The 19,644-nt window shown below is 61.0% G+C and overlaps 1 protein-coding gene across 1 annotated transcript; it reads right to left on the reverse strand.

Moving 5' to 3' along the window:
• Positions 1-236: 236 nt before the first annotated feature.
• On the reverse strand, positions 237-14,647 carry LOC126648043 (procollagen galactosyltransferase 1-like). Its single transcript, XM_050330705.1, is given in 11 exon segments — positions 237-438; positions 2,188-2,264; positions 4,557-4,676; positions 5,147-5,158; positions 5,161-5,190; positions 5,193-5,316; positions 5,868-5,894; positions 8,744-8,878; positions 10,246-10,363; positions 12,592-12,702; positions 14,373-14,647. Coding segments are annotated over 11 exon segments (1,158 nt in total). The 3' UTR covers positions 237-309.
• Positions 14,648-19,644: the final 4,997 nt, after the last annotated feature.

Here is a 19,644-nt window from a genome sequence, read left to right on the forward strand (position 1 = left end):
TGGGAATGGGGATGGGATGGGATCCTCACCCGCAGCATCCGCGCCCGCCGGTCCGAGCGGCGCCGCAGGTTGATCAGGAACACCTGGGGATGGATGGGAATGGGAATGGGAATGGGAATGGGGATGGATGGGAATGGGAATGGGAATGGGAATGGGAATGGGGATGGGGGTGGGAATGGGGATGGGGAATGGGAATCAGCGCCGCAGGTTGATCAGGAACACCTGGGGATGGATGGGATTGGGAAATCAGGAACACCTGGGAATGGGATTGGGATGGGAATGGGGATGGGAATCAGCACTGCAGATTGATCAGGAACACCTGGGAATGGGGATGGGATGGGAATGGGAAGGGAATGGGGATGGGATCCCCAATTCCTGCAGCTCCCGCAGCATCCGTGCCCGCCGGTCCGAGCGGCGCCGCAGGTTGATCAGGAACACCTGGGGATGGGATTGGGATGGGAATGGGATTGGGAAAGGGATTGGGAAATCAGGAACACCTGGGGATGGGATGGGAATGGGATGGGAATGGGAATGGGGATGGGATGGGAATGGGGATGGGGATGGGAATGGGGATGGGACCCCCAATTCCCGCAGCGTCCGCAGCATCCACGCCCGCCGGTCCGAGCGGCGCCGCAGGTTGATCAGGAACACCTGGGGATGGGATTGGGAATGGGATGGGAATGGGGATGGGATTGGGGATGGGATGGGAATGGGGATGGGAATGGGATTGGGATGGGATGGGAATGGGGATGGGATTGGGATGGGATTGGGGACAGGGATGGGAATCACCACCACAGGTTGATCAGGAACACCTGGGAATGGGAATGGGATGGGATGGGATGGGAATGGGGATGGGAATGGGATGGGATGGGATGGGAATGGGAACGGGGATGGGGAAATGGGGATGGGATTGAGAATGGGGATGAGGATTGGAATGGGGATGGGGATGGGATGGGAATGGGGAATGGGAATGGGGATGGGGAAATGGGGATGGGATTGAGAATGGGGATGAGGATTGGAATGGGGATGGGGATGGGATGGGAATGGGGAATGGGAATGGGGATGGGAATGGGGATGGGATGGGGAGTGACATCCACCCCAATCCTGGTGGGAAGGGAACGGTCAGACCCAAAACCACGATGTTGGGGGCGGGGGGTAAAGCACACGAAGTTTGGAGGGGAGTGGGATAATCCACCCAAAATCCAGAAGGGAACAGGATAATCCACAGGGAATGAGGAGGGGAGAGGGGGGAAGATCCAGCAATACAGAGGGAAAGTGGGAAAACCACACAAAATTCAAAGGAAAAGTGGGAAAACCACCCGAAATCCAGAGAAAAAGGGGGAAAAAGCATCCCAAATCCCAAAGGGAAGGGAGATCCCGTCCCAAAATCCAGAGGAAAAGGGGGCAAACAACCCCAAATCTCAAAGGGAAGGGAGATCCTGTCCCAAAATCCAGAGGAAAAGGGGGAAAATGACCCCAAATCCCAGAGGGAAGGGGGATCCCATCCCAAAATCCAGAGGAAAAGGGGGCAAACGACCCCAAATCTGGAAGGGAATGAGAAAAAAACACCCGGAATCCAGAAAAGAAGGAGGAAAAACAACCCCAAATTCCAAAGGGAAGGGAGATCCCGTCCCAAAATCCAGAGGAAAAGGGGGAAAATTACCTCAAATCCAGAAGGGAAGGGGGAAAACGACCCCAAATCTCAGAGGGAAGGGGGATCCCATCCCAAAATCCAGAGGAAAAAGGGAAAAATGACCCCAAATCCCAAAGGGAAGGGGGATCCTGTCCCAAAATCTAAAGGAAAAGGGGGCAAACAACCCCAAATCTGGAAGGGAATGAGAAAAACCACCCGGAATCCGGAAGGGAAGGGGGGAAACGACCCCAAATCCCAAAGGGAAGAGGGATCCCATCCCAAAATCCAGAAGGGAAGGGAGCAAAGCACCCCAAATCCCAGAGGGAAGGGGGATCCCATCCCAAAATCCAGAAGGGAAGGGGGAAAACAACCCCAAATCCCAAAGGGAAGGGAGATCCCGTCCCAAAATCCAGAAGGGAAGGGGGAAATGACCCCAAATCCCACAGGGAAGGGGGATCCCATCCCAAAATCCAGAGGAAAAAGGGGAAAATGACCCCAAATCCCAGAGGGAAGGGGGATCCCATCCCAGAATCCCGAGGGAAGGCCGCTCTCACCTCGTCAAAGCCCAGCTTGTCGAGGACCTTGGGGGGCACCCACACATGGGGGGAGGGCTCGGCCGGGGGGAACTTCACTGGGAACGGGAAAATCCCACAGGAATCACCCCCAATCCCAGATATTCCATGGGAATCACCCCCAATCCCGGATATCCCACTGGGAATGACCCCTATTCCCCATCCCAGATATCCCACTAGGATCACCCCCATTCCCAATCCCAGATATCCCAAGTATTCCATGGGAATCACCCCCATTCCCAGTCCCAGATATTCCAATATCCCACAGGAATCACCCCCATTCCAAATCCCAGACATCCCAAATATCCCACAGGAATCACCCCCGTGACCAATCCCAGATATCCCATGGGAATCACCCCCAAGGGCCATGCAGGGACATTCCCAATCCCAAATATCCCATGGGAATCACCCCCTGAGCCTGGAGGGGACATTCCCAACCCCAGATTCCCAGATTCCCGGTGGGATCCCTCACCCCCCGAGCCATGGATGGGACATTCCCAACCCCAGATTCCTGGTGGGATCCCTCACCCCTGGGGATGGAGGGACATTCCCAACCCCAGATTCCCTGATCCCAGAGGGATCCCTCACCCCCTGGGCCATGGAGGGACATTCCCAACCCCAGATTCCCTGATCCCAGAGGGATCCCTCACCCCTGGGGCTGGATGGGACATTCCCAACCCCAGATTCCCGGATCCCAGTGGGATCCCTCACCCCTGGGGTTGGATGGGACATTCCCAAACCTGGATTCCCAGATTCCCGGTGGGATCCCTCACCCCCAGGGCCATGGAGGGACATTCCCAACCCCAGATTCCCAGATTCCCGGTGGGATCCCTCACCCCCAGGGCCATGGAGGGACATTCCCAACTCCAGATTCCCGTTGGGATCCCTCACTCCCTGGGGCTGGATGGGACATTCCCAATCCCAGATTCCCGGATTCCCAGTGGGATCCCTCACCCCCTGAGCCTGGATGAGACATTCCCAACCCCAGATTCCCTGATCCCAGTAGGATTCCTCACCCCCCAGGGCCAAGGAGGGACATTCCCAACCCCAGATTCCCAGCAGGATCCCTCACCCCCAGGGGCTGGATGGGACATTCCCAACCCCAGATTCCCTGATCCCAGAGGGATCCCTCACCCCCAGGGTCATGGAGGGACATTCCCAACCCCAGATTCCCTGATCCCAGAGGGATCCCTCACCCCCAGGGCCATGGAGGGACATTCCCAATCCCAGATTCCCAGCAGGATCCCTCACCCCCTGGGGCTGGATTGGACATTCCCAATCCCAGATTCCCTGATCCCAGAGAGATCCCTCACCCCCAGGGTCATGGAGGGACATTCCCAACCACAGATTCCCAGTGGGATCCCTCACCCCCTGAGCCTGGAGGGGACATTCCCAACCCCAGATTCCCGGATTCCCGGTGGGATCCCTCACCCCCTGGGCCATGGAGGGACATTCCCAACCACAGATTCCCGGATTCCCAGCGGGATCCCTCACCCCCTGGGGCTGGAGGGGACATTCCCAACCACAGATTCCCGGATTCCCAGCGGGATCCCTCACCCCCTGGGGCTGGATGGGACATTCCCAACCCCAGATTCCTGGATTCCCGTTGGGATCCCTCACCCCCTGAGCCTGGATGGGACATTCCCAATCCCAGATTCCTGGATTCCCAGTGGGATCCCTCACCCCCTGGGGCTGGATGGGACATTCCCAACCCCCAATTCCCTGATCCCAGCAGGATCCCTCACCCCCTGGGGCTGGAGGGGACATTCCCAATCCCAGATTCCCAGATTCCCAGTGGGATCCCTCACTCCCTGGGGCTGGAGGGGACATTCCCAACCCCAGATTCCCGGATCCCCAGTGGGATCCCTCACCCCCAGGGGCTGGAGGGACATTCCCAATCCCAGATTCCCGGATCCCAGAGGGATCCCTCACCCCCTGAGCCTGGATGGGACATTCCCAACCCCAGATTCCCTGATCCCAGAGAGATCCCTCACCCCTGGGGATGGATGGGACATTCCCAATCCCAGATTCCTGGATCCCAGAGGGATCCCTCACCCCCTGGGGTTGGATGGGACATTCCCAACCCCAGATTCCCTGATCCCAGAGGGAACCCTCACCCCTTGGGGCTGGAGGGGACATTCCCAACCCCAGATTCCCGGTGGGATCCCTCACCCCCTGGGGTTGGATGGGACATTCCCAACCCCAGATTCCCTGATCCCAGTGGGATCCCTCACCCCCTGGGGTTGGATGGGACATTCCCAACCCCAGATTCCCGGTGGGATCCCTCACCCCCCGAGCCTGGCTGGGACATTCCCAATCCCAGATTCCCTGATCCCAGAGGGATCCCTCACCCATGATCTCCAGCTGGACGTGCAGGAAGTTCTCGGCCTCGTCCCGCAGGGAGCTCTGGGAGCGCAGCGGGACCGGCAGGAACCCGAACACCTCCCGGTTACTGACGAACATCTGCACCCCTGGAATGGGAATGGGATTGGGAATGGGATTGGGAATGGGATTGGGAACCCAACAAACACCTCCCGGTTACTGACGAACATCTGCACCCCTGGAACGGGATTGGGATTGGGAATGGGATTGGGAATGGGATTGGGAACCCAACAAACACCTCCCGGTTACTGACGAACATCTGCACCCCTGGAATGGGAATGGGATTGGGAATGGGGTTGGGAATGGGATTGGGAACCCAAATAAACCCCTACAGACACCTCCTGGTTACTGATAAAGATCTGCACCTCAATCCCACCCAAACCCACCCCAATCCCCTCTAACACCCTCAATCCCCCCCAACGTCTCCAATCCCACCCAAACCCACCCCAATCCCCCACCAAATCCCCTGCAAATCCCCCAAAGCCTCCCATCCCACCAAATCCCCCCAAATCCCCGTCGCGTCTCCAATCCCCCAATCCCCCCCATCCCCCAGCGTTACCGGCGTGCCGCCTGGCGCAGCGAACACGATGATGTCGTCGAAGCGCCGCCGTGGCCGGGGGAGTGGAAGGCGAGACCCCCCGAGCGCTGCCGGCGCAGGTCCAGCAGCACCGTGGAGTGAACCATCGGCACCGCGAAGCACCCGCGCCGCTCCCGCCGCCGCACCGGCAGGTACGAGGCGTGCGCCGGTAATAGCCCTGGGAATGGGGAATGACACCGGGAATTACACCGGGAATGGCACCGGGAATGGCACCGCGAAGCACCCGCGCCGCTCCCGCCGCCGCACCGGCAGGTACGAGGGGGTACGGCGGTAATAGCCCTGGGAACAACGGGATAATGGGAATTGTACTGGGAATGACACCGGGAATGGCACCGGGAATGGCACCGGGAATGGCACCGGGAATGGCACCGCGAAGCACCCGCGCCGCTCCCGCCGACGCACCGGCAGGTACGAGGGGGTACGCCGGTAATAGCCCTGGGAACAACGGGATAATGGGAATTATACTGGGAATGGCACCGGGAATGGCACCGGGAATGGCACTGGGAATGGCACCGCGAAGCACCCGCGCCGCTCCCGCCGCCGCACCGGCAGGTACGACGGGGTACGGCGGTAATAGCCCTGGGAATGTGGGAATTATACTGGGAATGGCACCGGGAATGGCACCGGGAATGGCACCGGGAACGGCACCGCGAAGCACCCGCTCCCGCCGCCGCACCGGCAGGTACGACGGGGTACGGCGGTAATAGCCCTGGGAATGTGGGAATTACACCAGGAATTATACTGGGAATGGCACCGGGAATGGGGCAGGTACGACGGGGTGCGCCGGTAATAGCCCTGGGAATGTGGGAATTACACCAGGAATTATACTGGGAATGGCACCGGGAATGGGGCAGGTACGAGGGGGTGCGGCGGTAATAGCCCTGGGAATGTGGGAATTACACCAGGAATTATACTGGGAATGGCACCGGGAATGGGGCAGGTACGACGGGGTGCGGCGGTAATAGCCCTGGGAATGTGGGAATTACACCAGGAATTATACTGGGAATGGCACCGGGAATGGGGCAGGTACGACGGGGTGCGCCGGTAATAGCCCTGGGAATGTGGGAATTACACCAGGAATTACACCGGGAATGGCACCGGGAATGGGGCAGGTAGCGACGGGGTGCGCCGGTAATAGCCCTGGGAATGTGAGGGATTACACCGGGAATTACACCGGGAATGGCACCGGGAATGGCACCGGGCAACTGCGCTCCGCACCGGCAGGTACGAGGGGGTACGCCGGTAATAGTCCTGGGAACAACGGGATAATGGGAATTGTACTGGGAATGGCACCGGGAATGGGGCAGGTACGACGGGGTACGGCGGTAATAGCCCTGGGAATTCAGGGATAATGGGAATTACAGCGGGATAACACCGGGAATGGCACCGGGAATGGCACCGCGAAGCACCCGCGCCGCTCCCGCCGCCGCACCGGCAGGTACGAGGGGGTACGGCGGTAATAGCCCTGGGAACAACGGGATAACACCGGGAATGGCACCGGGATAACACTGGGAATGGCACTGGGAATGGGGCAGGTACGAGGGGGTATGGCGGTAATAGCCCTGGGAATTCAGGGATAATGGGAATTGTACTGGGAATGGCACTGGGAATGGGGCAGGTACGAGGGGGTATGGCGGTAATAGCCCTGGGAACAACGGGATAACACCGGGAATGGCACCGGGAATTACACCGGGAATGGCACCGCGGACATGCGCCGCTCCGCCGGCACCGGCAGGTACGCCGGGGTACGGCGGTAATAGCCCTGGGAATGCCAGGATACAGGGAATTACACCGGGATAACAGTGGGAATGGCACCGGGAATGGCACCGTGAAGCACCCGCGCCACTCCCGCCGCCGCACCGGCAGGTACGACGGGGTACGGCGGTAATAGCCCTGGGAATTCAGGGATACAGGGAATTATACTGGGAATTACACCGGGAATGGCACCGCGAAGCACCCGCGCCGCTCCCGCCGCCGCACCGGCAGGTACGACGGGGTACGGCGGTAATAGCCCTGGGAACAACGGGATAATGGGAATTGTACTGGGAATTACACCGGGATAACACCGGGAATGGCACCAGGAATTACACCGGGAATGGCACCGCGAAGCACCCGCGCCGCTCCCGCCGCCGCACCGGCAGGTACGAGGGGGTGTGGCGGTAATAGCCCTGGGAATGTGGGAATTATACTGGGAATTACACCGGGAATGGCACCGCGAAGCACCCGCGCCGCTCCCGCCGCCGCACCGGCAGGTACGACGGGGTGCGCCGGTAATAGCCCTGGGAATGCCAGGATACAGGAAATTACACTGGGAATGGCACCAGGAATGGGGCAGGAACAAGGGCGTGCACCGGTAATAGCCCTGGGAATGCCAGGATAATGGGAATTACACCGGGATAACACTGGGAATGGCACCAGGAATGGGGCAGGTATGAGGGGGTACGACGGTAATAGCCCTGGGAATTCAGGGATAATGGGAATTGTACTGGAATTACACTGGAAATTACACTGGGAATGGCGCTGCAGCGGCAGGTATGCGAGGGTGCGCCAGTAATAGCCCTGGGAACAACAGGAATGGCACCGGGAAGGGCACCGGGAATGGCACCGGGAATGGCGCTGCACCGGCAGGTACACAGGGGTGTGCTGGTAATAACCCTGGGAATGTGAGAATAATGGGAATGACACTGGAATTACAGCGGGAATGGCACCAGGAATGGGGCAGGTACACGGGCATGCGGCAGCAAAAGCCCTGGGAACAACGGGAATGACACTGGAATTACAGCGGGAATGGCGCCGCACCGGCAGGCACGCCGGGGTGCACCGGTAATATCCCTGGGAACAACAGGAATGGCACCGGGAATGGCACTGGGAATGGGGCAGGTATGCTGGGGTGCACCAGTATTAGCCCTGGGAATTCAGGAATAATGGGAATTGTACTGGGAATGGCACCGGGAATGGGGCAGGTACGAGGAGGTGCGCTGGTAACAACCCTGGGAATGAGGGAATGACACTGGAATTACACCGGGAATGGCACCGGGAATGGGGCAGGTACGAGGGGGTGCACTGGTAACAGCCCTGGGAATGTGGGAATGACACTGGAATTACATCAGGAATGGCATTGGGGACGGGGCACATAATAGCCTTGGGAACGCAGGGATAACGGGAATGGCACTGGAAAACAGGGAATGACAGCAAGAACAGGGAACGACACAGGGTCCCACCCTGACCTGGAGGATCCCAAACCTCACCTGGGAATCCCAAACCTCACCTGGGGGGTCCCAAACCTCACCTGGGGGATCCCAAACCTCCCCTGGGGGATCCCAAATCTCCCCTGGGTGGTCCCAAATCTCACCTGGAGGTTCCCAAACCTCACCTGAGGGATCCCAAATCTCACCTGGGGTTCCCAAATCTCCCCTGGGGGATCCTAGAGTTCACCTGAGGGTCCCAAATCTCCCCTGGGGTTCCCAAATCTCCCCTGGGGGATCCCAAATCTCACCTGGGGGGTCCCAAACCTCACCTGGGGGGTCCCAAACCTCACCTGAGGGTCCCAGGGCTCACCTGGGGGGTCATTCCGCACCAGAAGTTGGAGTAGGCGGCGCGGGAGTCGAGCATCGGGGCCACCACGGTCCTGTTCTCGGCCATCAGCACCCCCAGCGTGTCGGGGTTCGTCAGCACGTTGTCAGCGTCCAGGAACTGCGGCCAGGGGGGCGGCCCCGGGGTCAGGGGGGCACCCCTCGGGACCACCAGGGTCAGGGGGGCACCCCCAGGGTCAGGGGGGCACCCCCAGGGTCAGGGGGGCATCCCCAGGGTTTAGCACCCCCACCATGGCACCCCCAGGGTTTAGGACCCTCCCCACGGCACCCCCAAGGCATCCCCAGGGTCAGGGGGGCACCCCACGGGACCACCAGGGTCAGGGGGGCACCCCATGGGATCACCAGGGTCAGGGGGGCATCCCCAGGGTTTAGGACCCCCCCCCACAGCACCCCTAGGGCATCCACGGGGTCAGGGGAGCACCCCCAGGGTCAGGGGGGCACCCCATGGGACCACCAGGGCACCCCCAGGGTCAGGGACCTGCCCCATGGGACCCCCAGGGTCAGGGGGTCACCCTACGGCACCCTCAGGGTCAGGGACCCGCCCCATGGGACCCCCCCCCTAAATTGGGGACCCCCCCCTACCAGCAGGTCCTGGGCAGCCTCGAGGGTCCTGGGTGTGCCCCCCTGCCCTGGGGGTATCTTTGCCCCCCTGGGGGGTGTGTTTGCCCCCTCCTCAAGGTTCAGGGACCCCAGGGACCCCCAAATTGGGACCCCCTCACCAGCAGGTACTGGGCCCACATGGCCTGGGCAGCCTCGAGGGTCCTGGGTGTGCCCCCCTGCCCTGGGGGTGTCTTTGCCCCCCTGGGCATGTGTTTGCCCCCCTGGGGGTGTGTTTGCCCCCTCCCCAAGGTTCAGGGACCCCCCCCAAATTGGGGACCCCCTACCAGCAGGTAGTCGGCCCACATGGCCCGGGCAGCCTCGAGGGTCCTGGCTGTGCCCCCCTGCCCTGGGGGGTGTGTTTGCCCCCTCCCTGGGGTTCAGGGACCCCCACCCTGAGGTTCAGGGACCCCCACCCTGAGGTTCAGGGACCCCCAGGGACCCCCCCCCAAATTGGGGACCCCGCCTACCAGCAGGTACTGGGCAGCCTCGAGGGTCCTGGGTGTGCCCCCTGCCCTGGGGGTGTCTTTGCCCCCTCCCCAAGGTTCAGGGACCCCCAGGGACCCCCAAATTGGGGACCCCCCCTACCAGCAGGTACTGGGCAGCCTCGAGGGTCCTGGGTGTGTCCCCCTGCCCTGGGGATGTTTTTGCCCCCCTAGGGGTGTGTTTGCCCCCTCCCCAAGGTTCAGGGACCCCCCCCAAATTGGGGACCCCCCTCACCAGCAGGTAGTCGGCCCACATGGCCCGGGCAGCCTCGAGGGTCCTGGGTGTGTCCCCCTGCCCTGGGGGTGTCTTTGCCCCCTCCCTGGGGTTCAGGAACCCCCACCCCGAGGTTCAGGGACCCCCCCCCAAATTGGGGACCCCCCTCACCAGCAGGTAGTCGGCCCACATGGCCCGGGCAGCCTCGAGGGCCTCCTGGCGCAGCCTCATCACGTGCTCGTAGCGGGAGGGGCTCCAATGTTTGGGACCCTCCTCGTCGGGGTACGACCTGGGGGGAGGGGTCACACTGAGACCACCCCCACAGCACCACACAGGCTGGGGACACCCCGGAGCGGGACAGCCGGCTCAGGGGACCCCCAAAATGTGGAGTCCATGGGGACCCCCCAAATCCTGGGGACTCACAGGGACCCCAAACCCTGGGATCTCATAGGGACCCCCCAAACCCTGGGGGCTCACAGGGACCTCCCCCAAAACCTGGGGACTCACAGGGGTCCCTCCAAAACCTGGGGACTCACAGGGGTCCCTCCAAACCCTGGGGACTCACAGGGACACCCCCCACCTCAAATTTGGGCACCTACAGCCCAGGGTGACCCCCCAAAATATGGAGTCCATGGGGACCCCCAAAATTCTGGGGACTCACAGGGAGCCCCCCCAAACCCCGGGGACCCACAGGTACCCCCAGATTTGGGCACCCCAGCCCAGGGAGACCCCAGGATATGGAGACTCACAGGACCCCCTCCCCCAAAATTTGGGCACCCCACAGCCCATTGGGACCCCCAAAACCTGGACGTTCACGAGGATGCTCCCCAGCCTGAGGGGACCCCTGGACCCCGAGCTCCCTCAGAGCCCCCAAGAGCCCCCCAGGACCCCCCAATCCCCTCACCATGGCTCCTCCTGGTGCCTCCAGCCCACCCTGTGGAACAGCCCCCAGACTGAGGGGACCCCTGAGCCCCCCAGACACCCCCTGGGCGCTCCTGAGCCCCCAAGACCCCCAGGACCCCCATGCCCTCACCGTGGCTCCTCCTGGTGCCTCCAGTCCACCCTGTGGTGAGCCCCTGGCCCAGCCCAGCCCAAGGGGACCCCTAAGCCCCCTAAGACCCCCAGGACCACCCCCAGGACCCCCATGCCCTCACCGTGGCTCCTCCTGGTGCCTCCAGTCCACCTTGTGGTAGAGCCCCTGCACCCCAGACTGAGGGGACCCCTGAGCTCCCCTGATCTCCTCAGGACCCCCAAAACCCCCAAGAGCCCCCATGCCCTCACCGTGGCTCCTCCTGGTGCCTCCACCCCACCCTGTGGAACAGCCCCTGCACCCCCAGACTGAGGGACCCTGAGCCCCCTCAGGAGCCCCAAGACTCCCCAAAACCCCCAGGACCCTCCAGGACCCCTCCCATGCCCTCACCGTGGCTCCTCCTGGTGCCTCCACCCCACCTGTAGTGGAACAGCCCCCCACCCCCAGACTGAGGGGACCCCTGAGCACCCCAGGAGCCCCCAATATTCCCCAGGACCCCCAGGACCCCTCAGGACCCCTCCATGCCCTCACCGTGGCTCCTCCTGGTGCCTCCATCCCACCCTGTGGAACAGCCCCCAACCCCAGACTGAGGGGACCCCTGAGCCCCCTGAGCCCCCTCAGGATCCCCCAAGACCCCCAGGACCCCCAATCCCTCACCGCGGCTCCTCCTGGTGCCTCCAGTCCACCCCGATGGAACAGCCCTGCACCCCAGACTGAGGGACCCCTGATCTCCCCTCAGGACACCCCAAGACCCCCAGGACCCCCCATGCCCTCACCGTGGCTCCTCCTGGTGCCTCCAGTCCCACCCTGTGGTAGAGCCCCCCAACCCCAGACTGAGGGGACCCCTGGACCCCAGAAGACCCACAAAGCCTCCCTAAGCCCCCCAGGACCCCCATGCCCTCACCGTGGCTCCTCCTGCTGCCTCCAGTCCACCCCTGCACCCCCAGACTGAGGGGACTCCTGAACCCCAGAGCTCCCTCTGAGCTCCCTCAGGACCCCCCAGACCCTCCCTAAGCCCCCAAGAGCCCCCCATGCCCTCACCGTGGCTCCTCCTGGGTGCCTCCAGTCCACCCTGTGGAACAGCCCTGCACTCCCCAGACTGAGGGGGACCCTGAGCACCCCCAGAGCCCCCTCAAAGCTCCCCCAAGACCCCCAGGACCCTCAGGAGCCCTACAAAGCCCTCCAGGACCCCCATGCCCTCACTGTGGCTCCTCCTGGTGCCTCCACCCCACCCTGTGGAACAGCCCCTGCACCCCCAGACTGAGGGACCCCTGAGCACCCCAGGAGCCCCTCAAAGCCCCCAAGACCCCCAGGACCCCTCCAGGAGCCCTACAAAGCCCTCAGGACCCCCATGCCCTCACTGTGGCTCCTCCTGGTGCCTCCACCCCACCCTGTGGAACAGCCCCTGCACCCCAGACTGAGGACCCCTAGGCCCCCAGACTCCCTCAGGACCCCAGGACCCCCCAGGACCCCCTCCATGCCCTCACCGTGGCTCCTCCTGGTGCCTCCAGTCCACCCTGTGGTAGAGCCCCCCGACCCTGCCCAGCCACTCCTGCAGCAGGGCCGAGGTGTTGTCCACGCTGTGATCCACGGCCACCCTGGGAGGGACACAGGGGGCAGAGTGTCACACACCGGGGACCCACCTGGGTACCCCCTGAGCCCAGGGACCCCCTTATCCCCAGCTCGGGGTCTGCCCTCTGTGTGTCCCCCCTCTCCTGTCACTCACTGACCCCCACCCGTGTCCCCCCTGTCCCCCTCAGCCCTGAGGGTCCCCACCCGTGTCCCCCCTGTCCCCCTCAGCCCTGAGGGTCCCCACAGATCCCCTCAGCCCTGAGGGGTCCCCACCTGTGTCCCCCTGTCCCCCATGGATCCCCCTCAGCCCCTGGGGGTCCCCACCCGTGTCCCCCTGTCCCCCTCAGCCCCTGAGGGTCCCCACCCGTGTCCCCCTGTCCCCATCAGCCCCTGAGGGTCCCCACCCCGTGTCCCCCCTGTCCTCCATCAGCCCCTGAGGTCCCCACCTGTGTCCCCCTGTGTCCCCTCGTGTCCCCCCGTGTCCCCAGACCCACCAGAGCGCCATCCTGTCCTTGGGGTGCCGTGTCCCCAGTGTCCCCCCGTGTCCCCCGTGTCCCCCGTGTCCCCCGAGCGCCCCAGACCCACCAGAGCGCCATCCTGTCCTTGGGGTGCCGTGTCCCCCGTGTCCCCCGTGCCCCCAGACCCACCAGACCCACCAGAGCGCCATCCTGTCCCTGGTGTCCCCTGTGTCCCCCGTGTCCCCAGACCCACCAGACCCACCAGAGCGCTATCCTGTCCTTGGGGTGCCGTGTCCCCCGTGTCCCCGTGTCCCCCGTGTCCCCCGTGTCCCCTCTGTCCCCCGTGTCCCCTGTGTCCCCAGACCCACCAGAGCGCCATCCTGTCCTTGGGGTGCCGTGTCCCCAATGGTGTCCCCATGTCCCCAGACCCACCAGAGCGCCATCCTGTCCTTGAGGTGCCGTGTCCCCCGTGTCCCCCCGTGTCCCCGTGCCCCCAGACCCACCAGAGCGCCATCCTGTCCTTGGGGTGCCGTGTCCCCTGTGTCCCCCCGTGTCCCCCCGTGTCCCCAGACCCACCAGAGCGCCATCCTGTCCTTGGGGTGCCGTGTCCCCCCGTGTCCCCCATGTCCCCCGTGTCCCCCGTGCCCCCAGACCCACCAGAGCGCCATCCTGTCCTTGGGGTGCCGTGTCCCCAATGGTGTCCCCGTGTCCCCGTGTCCCCCGTGTCCCCAGACCCACCAGAGGGCCATCCTGTCCTTGGGGTGCTGTGTCCCTCATGTCCCCCTGTGTCCCCCGTGTCCCCCGTGTCCCCAGACCCACCAGAGCGCCACCCTGTCCATGGGGTACCATGTCCCCATGGTGTCCCCATGTCCCCTCGTGTCCCCAGACCCACCAGACCCACCAGAGGCGCCATCCTGTCCTTGGGGTGCCGTGTCCCCCATGTCCCCCTGTGTCCCCAGACCCACCAGAGGGCCATCCTGTCCTTGGGGTGCCGTGTCCCCGTGTCCCCCGTGTCCCCCTGTGTCCCCCGTGTCCCCAGACCCACCAGAGCCCCATCCTGTCCTTGGGGTGCCGTGTCCCCCGTGTCCCCAATGGTGTCCCCCGTGTCCCCCCGTGTCCCCCGTGTCCCCCGTGTCCCCAAGCTCCCCCAGACCCACCAGAGTGCCATCCTGTCCTTGGTGTCCCCTGTGTCCCCCGTGTCCCCGTGTCCCCCGTGCCCCCAGACCCACCAGACCCACCAGAGCGCCATCCTGTCCTTGGGGTGCCGCAGCCTCTCGAGCCCGCCCAGCACGAGGGGCAGCGCATGGGCCGCGTTCCGCGCCAGCAGCGCCACGGCCACGCGCGGCGGCCGCAGCGGCGACTCGGGGTTCCAGCGCTCCTCGGCGAAGTAGGCGGCGGCGGGGCCGGGCCCGAAGCCCCGGAGCCCCCCGGAGCCCCCGCAGCCCCCCGGGCCCGGCCCCGGCCGGAGCAGCGGCAGCAGCAGCAGCGCCAGCGGCCACGGCCGCGCCGCCATCTTGGGCCGCCCCTCCCTCCTCCCTCACGGGCCCTGCCCCTGGACACGCCCCTCCGCGGGGGACACGCCCACAGCCCCTCCCGCCGCGGCCTCTGATTGGATAGCTTCCCTCTGAGGCCACGCCCACCGCACCGTATATGGGATAAATCTCTGCCCGGCCACGCCCCCGCTGTTGTGGCCACGCCTCCTTATAGCCACGCCCATCGGTGGCCACGCCCCCTGGGCGAAATTCCAACTATTTTTGCCTCCAACTTTTCCCTTTTTCCAGTGTTTTCACCCCAAAATCCCACTTCTATTTTCGCCACCAACTTTTCCCTTTTTCCACCCCAAAATCCCACTTCTATTTTCACTCCCAACTTTTCCCTTTTCCAAGCGTTTTCACCCCAAAATACCACTTCTATTTTCACCACCTTTTCCCTTTTTCCACCCCAAAAATCCCACTTCTATTTTTGCCTCCAACTTTTCCCTTTTTCCACCCCAAAATCCCACTTCTATTTTCGCCACCAACTTTTCCCTTTTTCCAGTGTTTTCCACCCCAAAATCCCACTTCTATTTTTGCCACCAACTTTTCCCTTTTTCCACCCCAAAAATCCCACTTCTATTTTTGCCACCAACTTTTCCCCTTTTTCCAGTTTTTCCACCCCAAAATCCCACTTCTATTTTTGCCACCTTTTCCCCTTTTTCCAGTGTTTTCACCTCAAAATCCCAATTCTATTTTTGCCAACTTCTCCCCTTTTTCCAGTGTTTTCCCCCCAAAATCCCACTCCTATTTTTCCAACTTTTCTCCTTTTTCCAGTGTTTTCACCCCAAAATCCCACTTCTATTTTCACCACCAACTTTTCCCCTTTTCCCAAGTATTTTTCCCCTCCGAATTTTCCCACTTTCAGGTGTTTTGCCTTCAGTTCCACCCTAAAATTCCAGTTCCAGGTCTCCAAATTTTTCCAGTTTTCTGTGTTTTTACCCCCCCCCCCCCCCCAAAAAAAAATCCCGTTTTTAAGCGTTTCACCTTCAGGATTTCAACCTAAAATTCCACCCCAAAATTCCACTTCCAAAACTATTTTTTTATCCCTTCAAATTTTCCCACTCTCAAGCATCCCTTATCCCAAAATTCCTCCATCCCAATGGGATGGTGGAGAGGGGGGGGATATTTTCCAGCTAGAAAATGAGTTGGAGGGGGTGTTTTTCCCGATTTTCCCCACGAGAGCTCTGGGAGGGGGGAGGGAAGGGAAGGAAAAGAGCCGGGAAAAGCGGCAGCCGAACCTCGGGATCCTGGGACGGCTCCACGGGAACAGCTGGGGCTGAACAAACACGGGAATTGCTGTTTGGAGATAAAAAAACCCCAAAAAACTGGAATTTCTGCCAAGAATTCCAGCTGGGAGCATCCCAGCCCCTCATCCCCCGTGATTTTTCCCAGGAGATTTTTCCCGGCTGCTCCTGAGGGGAAAGCTGGGTCGGGATTGACGGGAATGGGGAAAATCCCAAAAAATCAGGCCCTCAGAGGTTGTTTTATCCCAAAAAAAACCCCTGGGATTTGGCAGGAGGGGGAGGGGGATCCACCCAGAGCAAAGACGTGGGAATAACGGGGAAAAACCGGGAATAAAGCGGGAATAAAGAGGGACATCCCGGGAAGCGGCTGCAGGAGGGCGGGGCAGGGATTGGGGCCCGGGGAAAGTTTTTGGGATGAGGGGTTGGGATGGGTTTTTTCGGGAAGGGGGCGGGGCTCTGGAGGGAATTAAAGGCTCTTTTCTCCGGAGGGAATTCCCGAGGGAAGGAGGAGGAGGAGGAGGTGGAGCCGCTGCCGGGAGGGGCCGCGGCTTCTGCTCCACCAAAATCGGCACGTTCGCCGGCCCAGCCCCCTCCCAGTTCATCCCAGTCCGTCCCAGTCCATCCCAGTCCGTCCCAATTCATCCCAGTCCATCCCAATTCATCCTAGTTCATCACAGCCCCTTCCCAGTTCATCCCAGTCCCTCCCAGTTCATCCCAGTTCATCCCAGCCCCCTCCCAGTTCATCCCAGCCCCCTCCCAGTTCATCCCAGTCCAGCCCAGTTCATCCCAGTCCAGCCCAATTCATCCCAGTTCATCCCAGCCCCCTCCCAGTTCATCCCAGTCCATCCCAATTCATTCTATTCATCCCAGCCCCCTCCCAGTTCATCCCAGCCCCCTCCCAGTTCATCCCAGTCCAGCCCAATTCATCCTAGTTCGTCCCAGCCCCCTCCCAGTTCACCCCAGTCCAGCCCAGTTCACCCCAGTCCAGCCCAGTTCATCCTAGTTCATCCCAGTCCCCTCCCAGTTCACCCCAGTTCATCCCAGTTCATCCTAGTTCATCCCAGACCCCTCCCAGTTCATCCCAGTTCGTCCCAGCCCCCTCCCAGTTCACCCCAGTCCGTCCCAGCCCCCTTCCAGTTCATCCCAGTTCATCCCAGCCCCCTCCCAGTTCATCCCAGCCCCTTCCCAGTTCATCCCAGCCCCCTCCCAGTTCATTCCAGTCCATCCCAGCCCCCTCCCAGTTCATCCCAGTTCATCCCAGCCCCCTCCCAGTTCATCCCAGCCCCCTCCCAGTTCGTCCCAGTTCACCCCAGCCCCCTCCCAGTTCATCCCAGTCCATCCCAGTTCATTCCAGTCCAGCCCAGTTCATCCCAGTCCAGCCCAATTCATCCCAGTTCATCCCAGCCCCCTCCCAGTTCATCCCAGCCCCCTCTCAGTTCATTCCAGTCCATCCCAGCCCCCTCCCAGTTCATCCCAGTCCAGCCCAGTTCATTCCAGTCCAGCCCAGTTCATCCCAGTCCAGCCCAATTCATCCCAATTCATCCCAGACCCCTCCCAGTTCATCCCAGTCCAGCCCAATTCATCCTAGTTCATCCCAGCCCCCTCCCAGTTCATCCTAGCCCCCTCCCAGTTCATCCCAGTCCAGCCCAATTCATCCCAATTCATCCCAGACCCCTCCCAGTTCATCCCAGTTCATCCTAGTTCATCCCAGCCCCCTCCCAGTTCATCCCAGCCCCCTCCCAGTTCATCCCAGTCCAGCCCAATTCATCCTAGTTCATCCCAGACCCCTCCCAGTTCATCCCAGTCCCCCCCAGCCCGTCTCCCAGTTCATCCCAGTCCCCTCCCAGTTCATCCCAGTCCCCTCCCAGCTCATCCCAGTTCATCCTAGTTCATCCCAGCCCCCTCCCAGTTCATCCCAGTCCATCCCAGTCCCCTCCCAGTTCATCCCAGTTCATCCCAGTCCCCTCCCAGTTCATCCCAGCCCCTCCCAGTCTCCATCCCCAGTCCATCCCAACTCCCTCCCAGTCCATCCCAGTCCCTCCATCCCAGTTCCCACGTGAATTCCAAACCCTCCAGCACAGAATGATTCCATCCCCACACCCAGATTCCAAGGAATTCATCTAATGGGAAGTCCAAGCTCAGCAAAGCACCGTTTGATCCCAAAAAAAAAGAGTAAAAAAATCCCATTATTCTGGGGCACAACCCACGGGATTCCAGTTTGCAATGTCACGGATCCAGCACTAGTTCTGTGCTCTGGAGTGTTCTGGGAATACTGGGAATACTGGGAATACTCAGGCCCTGGAATGCCTGGAATGCCAGACCCAAATCCAAACCCATTACAGCCCCTTCTCCCCTCATTCTTCCATCCCAGTCCCTCCATCCCAGTTCCCACGTGAATTCCAAACCCTCCAGCACAGAATGATTCCATCCCCACACCTGATTCCAAGGAATTATTTAATGGGAAGTCCAAGCTCAGCAAAGCACCCTTTGATCCCAAAAAAAAAAAGAGTAAAAAAATCCCATTATTCTGGGGTACAGCCCATGGGATTCCAGCTTGGAATGTCACGGATCCAGCACTAGTTCTGTGCTCTGGAGTGTTCTGAGAATACTGGGAATACTCAGGCCCTGGAATGCCTGGAATGCCAGACCCAAATCCAAACCCATTCCAGCCCCTTCTCCCCAATTCCCACCCAGATTCCAAACCCTCCAGCACAAAATCATCCCGTCCCCACACCTGATTCCAACCCCTGGCAAATCCAAGGAATTATTCCATGGAAAGCTCAGCAAAGCACCGTTTGATCCCAAAAAAAGAGTAAAAAAATCCGACATTTTGGGGCACAGCCCACGGGATTCCAGCTTGGAATGTCACGGATCCAGCACTAGTTCTGTGCTCTGGAGTGTTCTGGGAATACTGGGAATACTCAGCTCCTGGAATGCCTGGAATGCCAGACCCAAATCCAAACCCATTCCAGCCCCTTCTCCCCTCATTCCTCCATCCCAGTTCCCACGTGAATTCCAAACCCTCCAGCACAGAATGATTCCAACCCCACACCTGATTCCAAGGAATTATTTAATGGGAAGTCCAAGCTCGGCAAAGCACCCTTTGATCCCAAAAAAAGAGTAAAAAAATCCCATTATTTTGGGGCACAGCCCACGGGATTCCAGCTTGGAATGTCACGGATCCAGCACTAGTTCTGTGCTCTGGAGTGTTCTGGGAATACTGGGAATACTCAGGCCCTGGAATGCCAGACCCAAATCCAAACCCATTCCAGCCCCTTCTCCCCTCATTCTTCCATCCCAATTCCCACCCGGATTCCAAACCCTCCAGCACAAAATCATCCCGTCCCCACACGTGATTCCAACCCCGGCAAATCCAAGGAATTATTCCATGGAAAGCTCAGCGAAGCACCCTTTGATCCCAAAAAAGAGTAAAAAAATCCCATTATTCTGGGGCATAGCCCACGGGATTCCAGCTTGGAATGTCACGGATCCAGCACTAGTTCTGTGCTCTGGAGTGTTCTGGGAATACTGGGAATACTCAGGCCCTGGAATGCCTGGAATGCCAGACCCAAATCCAAACCCATTCCAGCCCCTTCTCCCCAATTCTCCATCCCAGATTCCACACCCTCCAGTTCCAAACCATCCAGTCCCCAGCACATGATTCCAACCCCACCAGATCCAAGGAATTATTCAATGGGAAGTCCAAGCTCAGCAAAGCACCCTTTGATCCC

Source organism: Myiozetetes cayanensis, unplaced genomic scaffold (genome assembly GCF_022539395.1).
Source record: "Myiozetetes cayanensis isolate MyiCay16 unplaced genomic scaffold, myiCay2020 scf433, whole genome shotgun sequence".
In the NCBI taxonomy this organism is placed as follows: Eukaryota; Metazoa; Chordata; class Aves; order Passeriformes; family Tyrannidae; genus Myiozetetes; species Myiozetetes cayanensis.